The 6,698-nt window shown below is 49.4% G+C and overlaps 1 protein-coding gene across 1 annotated transcript in view; it reads left to right on the top strand.

Moving 5' to 3' along the window:
• Nucleotides 1-6,532, top strand: part of LOC107104282 (zinc finger protein PLAG1-like) — a 19,738-nt gene extending 13,206 nt beyond the window's left edge. The window contains exons 2-3 of the mRNA XM_015404249.1: nucleotides 1,437-1,793; nucleotides 1,882-6,532. Coding sequence (XP_015259735.1) covers nucleotides 1,546-1,793; nucleotides 1,882-3,073 — 1,440 coding nt within the window. The 5' untranslated portion in view covers nucleotides 1,437-1,545 and the 3' untranslated portion in view covers nucleotides 3,074-6,532. The remainder of the gene's footprint in view (nucleotides 1-1,436; nucleotides 1,794-1,881) is intronic.
• The last annotated feature ends 166 nt before the right edge of the window (nucleotides 6,533-6,698 follow it).

Below are 6,698 nucleotides of genomic sequence, written 5' to 3'. Positions count from 1 at the left end.
CAAAAACCTGGATCGGGACATCTCTACCATAGACCTCCATTATTTGAATGTCAGCAGACAGCAAGAAGCCTCCCAGATCTCCAGATGCATTTGAGATATCAAAAAAGTACTCCAGAGTGTTGTTCAGCATGGGGGTGAGTAGAAAATGAAGGCTAATCATGTTTTGGGTGTACTATTCCTTTAAGTCACTGGGAAATTCAGTGGTACTGGTCTGTTCAGGAGTTCCTCAAGGTGGCTGACCTTAGCGTGTAGTTGTGCGTGATGCAACATCTGTTGATGGTGGGGACATTTGTTGGCTAAAGCATAAGATGTTCCTAGATGTTTCTATTTGCACACCCTCTTCAATAGGAGGTGTTACATGTCCACCATGTTTTGCAGAACTGTTTCCTAGGTACATGGGGGAAATCAGGCTGGGCGCCACACAGAAGGGGGCATGGGGTCTAAAATGAATGACGTGTCAAGGAAGTACCCCACTTAGGTGTTGTTGTTTGAGCTTTCTCTCTGCTGTCAGAGCTGATGCTTGTTCACCTTCATTGGGGAACTGAGGACAGATTCAATGGCACTGAGTTGAGGTTTCTGCAGGGCTTCCTCCATGTAAATGTGCAAATAAGGAGGTACATGTGTCCCATGTCCATTACACTCATTAAAAGCCAGGGTATCTGACCCAGCATTGAGAGATGACGCTGGTCGGACTTGTCAATCTGGAAGAAGAAGAACTTCCTTGTTTGCTCATGCTCAGTGCTCGAGGTTCTGGTAAATTGGCTCGTAGCTCTGCTTCAACAGCAGGATTTACCCACCAACACCTCAGACATGTTTGATGTTCTCCCGACTTTACAATCCCTGAAGGGGAGGCGGTCGTTTGACGTTGATCGCACCACGCACCATCAGGCTCAAAGTCGGCCCGACTGAAAAAATTCTTGCACGACTGGGGAATCGGCCCGAAAAGGGCAAAAAAATCGTACAGTGTACGCCCAGCTTAATGGGATTGTGGGTGGGATATCCCAGTAGTCAATGGACGAGGTACACCCTGGATGGTCTGCCAACGCAGGTCCAATCAGAGACATGAAAAGACCAGCAACCACTCACACCGACACTCACTCCTAAGGGCCGTTTTGGAGTGTCCAATCAACCTAACATGCAGGTTTTTGGAACAACTCTATCCAGAGAACCTGGAGAAAACACACAAAGACAGGGAGAACATGCAAACTACTTTTCTTCCTTTGGCACCTTCTTCTTCTTTGACTATTTGAGCTGATGTAACAAGTAAATTTCTGCACTGTGAAATCAATAGCCAATCAATCCATCCACACAGAAAGGTCCTGGTTCCTCCGGGACTCGAACCCAGAACCTTCTTGCTTACACCAGGATCTATAACTTAGCATTCCTTTCTGTGCACCTTCAGATAACCCTGTCCTTTCCTTTTCTTCTTCTCTCAGGCCCCTGAGTCCAGGCTGGGATGACAACCTAAAGCTGTTAGTTCCAGTCACACCAGCACCAGTCAGGCGCCCTTCACCTGTCCATGTAGACGCTCTGCCTTAGGGTGCCATGGCCACAGGAACGGAGCGCCGCCATGACCCTGTCCCAGAGAAGGCCAAGCTTTCACCAACTTTGGGGAAACGCAGGAGAGCAGAAGGGAAACCCAAGAAGAACTTTCCTTGTCAGGAGTGTCAAAAGGCGTTCAACAGCCTGGAGAAGTTGAAGGTTCACTCGTACTCCCACACGGGGGAAAGGCCCTACCGCTGCTCCCATCCAGACTGCACCAAGGCCTTCGTGTCCAAGTACAAGCTGCTACGGTACAGCATGCTGATTCTGTTGCACCATTATGAAGTGCTAATATTAATATGATGTCTAATGCTTATGAGATGGTGTCTGTGTTCAAAGGCATACAGCAACTCACTCACCAGAAAAAAGCCACAAGTGTTCGTACTGTGAAAAAATGTTTCACCGCAAGGATCACTTAAAAAATCACCTCCACACCCATGACCCACACAAGGAGGCCTTCTCCTGTCAGGAGTGCGGGAAGAGCTACAACACCAAGCTGGGCTTTAAGCGCCACCTGGCCCTCCATGCCGCCAACAGCGGAGACCTGACCTGCCAGGTGTGCCTGCAGCTGTTCCCTAGCACCGCGGTTCTCCTGGATCACCTCAAAACTCATGCTGGCAAGACGTCCGGAGGGACCAAAGAGAAGAAGCATTGCTGCGAGCACTGCGAGCGCCAGTTTTACACCCGCAAAGACGTGCGACGCCACATGGTGGTGCACACCGGCCGCAAGGACTTCCTGTGTCAGTACTGCGCTCAGCGCTTTGGCAGGAAGGATCACCTGACACGTCACATGAAGAAGAGCCACACCAGAGAGCTGCTGAGGGTCAAAGCGGAACCCACCGACTCGCTGGAGACCCACGTCTTTGATCTGCCTGCAGGAAGCATCAAGGATGAGATTCCAGCACCGCTGACGGCGAGGTCCCACCAAGTGGGTGTGTTCTCGGGCTGTGGCCTGGACACGCAGCCCTTCTCCTCGCCTAATAACCCCTTTTCTTTGAAGTACCCACTGTGCTCTAACTTTACCTCGTACAACATCACCTCACATGAGAGGGAGCAGAATCTAAAGGGAGAACTGGAGACCTACTTGATGGAGCTGCAGAACATGCCATCCTCATCCTCTACCCCCCTGCATCCTCAGATCCCCTCCTCCAAACTGGAGCTGTTACCTCATGTGGGTCTGTTGGAGGAAGCGAGCGAGTCAGGGTCCCTCTCTAAAATGTCCACGCCAGCAGCAGACCCCGCACCAGACTCTGCGGCCTCGGCTTCCTCTCTTTTGGATTTCTCACAGCTCTTCAACTTCCTGCCACAAAACGGGCCCGCATACAGTCAGGTAGGGAGCGGTGGGGCCAGCATGGGGCCTGCCGCTACCTTCCCACCAGCCGAGGAGCCCCTTACTCTAGTCCCACTGGCCCCGCAGACACCTGCAGGTCCAGAGACGGCAGAGATCCCTCTCCAAGGACCCCCGTCCTCCTTCATATGCAGCCTCAACACCATCCCCACCCTACCCCGCTTTCATCAAGCTTTCCAGTGATGCAGTCAGAGCTGCCGATAAACAGGAGACCAGTCTGCCTGACCTATAACCCAGCTGAAGGTGCATGAAGATCAGGGCCCACACACACATCTCTATCTTTGCTGGGCTTTTCCTTTGACTTCCTTTCATTTAATTTCTAACCCATTTCTACTGTCTAAGAGTGACCGCAACCCTAACCTAACTCAGCCCTAAACCCTGACCCCATAATAACTCGGCTCAATTTATTTATATAGAGCAGCAGTTTTTCTTGTGGGAACCCGGCATTTGGCCCCACAAGGAACCCTTGATCCCCAAACGCGCAATTGTTCTAAAAAATGGGGCCATAATATCCATCCATCCATCCATTTTCCATCATGCTTTGTCCCTGCTGGGGTGGCGAGGGATTCTGGTGCCTATCTCTAGCTGTCTTTGGGGCGAGAGGCGTTGTACACCCAGGACAACAACCATTCAAACACACTCACATCTAAGGAGAATTTAGAGAAGCCAATTAAACTAACAGTCATGTTTTTTTACTGTGGGAGGAAGCTAATCATTACCAGACCATACCTTACCATTACCAGACCCTACCATTACCAGACCCTACCATTACCAGACCCTACCATTAACAGACCCTACCATTACCAGACCCTACCTAGCAATTACCAGACCCTACCATTAACAGACCCTACCATTACCAGACCCTACCATTACCAGACCCTACCTAGCAATTACCAGACCCTATCATTACCAGAACCTTCCATTGTTAGACCCTACCATTATCAGACCCTACCATTACCAGACTCTACTATTACCAGACTCTACCATTATCCGACTCTACCATTACCAGATCCTTCAATTGTCAGACCCTTCCATTGTCAGATCCTTCCATTACCAGACCCTACCTAGCCATTACCAGACCCCTAATCATTACCAGACCCTACCATTACAGACCCTACCTAGCCATTATCAGGCCCCTAACCATTACCAGACCCTACATAGCCATTATCAGGCCCCTAACCATTACCAGACCCTACATAGCCATTATCAGACCCCTAACCATTACCAGAGGCGACCAAACCATAACCTGAACCTAAACTGAATTCACTTCTTCATCCGAAACCTTAACCTTTAGCAAAGAGAGAATTGGGGACCAGCAGAATGTTCTCACTTTGATATTAACGGTCCCCACTCTGATGCCAAAACAGGATCACACACACAGTTTAACTTAAGTCTCTAAACTCTGGCAGATCTTCACAACTTTTCCAGAAACATCAAATGTCTTCAAAGTTAGTTTTTGTTTCATTTACTAACATAAGTTATCAGCTGCTCTGGTCCCAGAAAGGACTTTGATGTGCTAGAGAGCAGCGGCGGCAGCCAGCCGGATGCTGCAGCTTCTGGTTAGATCCATGTACAGGAGGGGGAGGCTTGAGTTCGTAGCTCATCAGGGACTCTGATTTCAGATCAACAACAGAACGCTCACTAAGGATTTGCTGTAGTAGTTCGGATGGTGTTTACTTAGAACTCCACTGCCATCTTTGACTCTAAACTGATCCATCCATCATCCACACAGCTTTGTCTTTGGAAGGAGAGCCGCTTGCTGGGATCACTTGCTGCATTCGACTCTTCCTGCTATGCTGCCATTAAACGCAGTCCTGTTTGAGTCCAGATCATACCAGACACAGCAGGGTTCAAAGTGCAATTGGTAATTTAACCTGCAAAACAATAATAAGAAACCATGAAAGCAGGTAGTTGGAGCACAAGGTTTACTCAATCAAGTTTATTAAGATCCCCACCAGGAAAAAAAACCTGTGGTTAGAACTAGTGAAAGAGTGAGCTTTATTGGACTTCCAGATGTTGGCTATTTCATTTTGAAGGTCCAGTAACTCCAAAGTCAGGATCAGATTGAGTCTTCCTGGAACACACCTTGTCCTTCTTAGGCTATAAGACCTGGAAAAGGCATTTGTTTGTCCTCTTTCTGGTGCCCTGCGGGGGCGCTCCAGTAGTACAGAGTGGTGGCCTTTACTAGGGGCCGTCTTGTCGCTGCACAGGTGGAGTAGGAGTTTGGTCCCCATTGCTAGACCATTTCCGAGTCCGTGTTGGACTCTGGCAGGGCTTCCCTTTCCCTGCTCAGAACCTCCATGGACGAGATAGGCAAGGTCAATGTTCTGGTTTGGGGACCAGCAAATTTCGTCTCTGCTTCTTCCAGAGACAGAAATCTCTGCAGAAAGCACTGCTGACTCACTCCTATCAAACCGACTGCATGCACAGGGGTGGATGGCACCAGAGGGGGGAAGGTCAGCATCTGCTATTCGGAGACCATGGATTTTGACTGGAAAAAGGTGGGTTGCCTAGTTCAGAGCAGTTTTGGTTTCCTGCCTCTAAGTGAAGGACTTCTAGTATCTTGGGTCCTGTTCATTAGTGAGGGGAGATGGACAGACGGATCTGTGCAGATGCCTCTATAATGCTGATGCTGCAATAGACCGGAATAGTAAAGAGAAAGCTGAAAGCAAAGTTTACCAATTTAGTGGTTTGTCTACCCTCCTGCTCTCTTCTATGACCATGAAATTATCGTTATGGCCAAAGTAGGTGATGTTATATACAAGCGGCTGGAATTAGCCTCCTCTGCAGGGAGGCTGGGCTCTCCCTCAGAGAGAGGGTGAGGAGCTCGGTCATCAGGGATAGACTCAGAGTAGAGCTGCTTCTCCTCCAGTTCAGGAGGAGTCAGCTGAGGATCAGACATCCCCTTCAAATGCTGCCTGGACACCACCCATGGAAGGTGTTCCACGCACGTCCCACTGGGCGGAGACCACGGGGACAACCCAGGACACACTGCAGGGACTATGTCTCTCAGTTGGAACACCTCAGGCTTCCCCCAGAGGAGCAGGAGAAGGTGTCTGGGAGTCTCTGCTGAGTCACGCATAGACTGTGGTCTACATATGAGGCCACTGGGGCTCAATGGTGGGGTTAGTTGCCTTTTGATTGGAAGGTTGCCGGTTGGCTTCCTATGGCCTCATATGGCCTTTCAATGTGCCCCAGGATCCTTGCATTACTGCATGCAGGTGCTCATGTTTGTGCAAGCAGCTTTGGGTGGTAAAAAACTCTTAGCCATGTTCGTCTCCTGAACCAAGTGTCCTTTTTAGGGTGGCTCCTGAGGTTTTTTTATTTGAAACTTCTGCCTTGAAAGAGACAAACTGATGTTTGGAAGTGATGACAGTTTTCCTTGTTGATGTGTGAATATTCCTCCAGACACCAGGGGGAGGTATGCATGGCTTTCTGGTAAAAGAAACCACCAGCTGTAGGGCTCAGATAGACATCATCCTAGACTCTCCCATGATGCGACCATATGGTGCTAATCTGTGGTATTTTTGGTATGATGTTATCAGTGTGATGCAGAGTCTGTGATTTAGAGTTTTGTCAACATTCATCAGTGTGATGGCGGTGGGGAAGAAGCTGTTGCAGAACTTGCTGGTCCTGCATTGAATGCTGGGAAGCCTCTTCCCAGAGGGCAGCAGGGAGAACAGTCCATGGTGGGGGGGTGAGGGGTCATTGATGATGTCACGGGCTCGGGACAGTCCTATTGTCCTATCACCAAGACCTACTTCTATTGACTGACCCATCATGGTTCTATTGACTGACCCATCATGGT

The sequence above is a fragment of the Cyprinodon variegatus genome, unplaced genomic scaffold, assembly GCF_000732505.1.
Source record: "Cyprinodon variegatus isolate N-32 unplaced genomic scaffold, C_variegatus-1.0 Scaffold1677, whole genome shotgun sequence".
NCBI classification, from domain to species: domain Eukaryota; kingdom Metazoa; phylum Chordata; class Actinopteri; order Cyprinodontiformes; family Cyprinodontidae; genus Cyprinodon; species Cyprinodon variegatus.
This window is presented reverse-complemented; position numbering and strand designations above follow the sequence as displayed.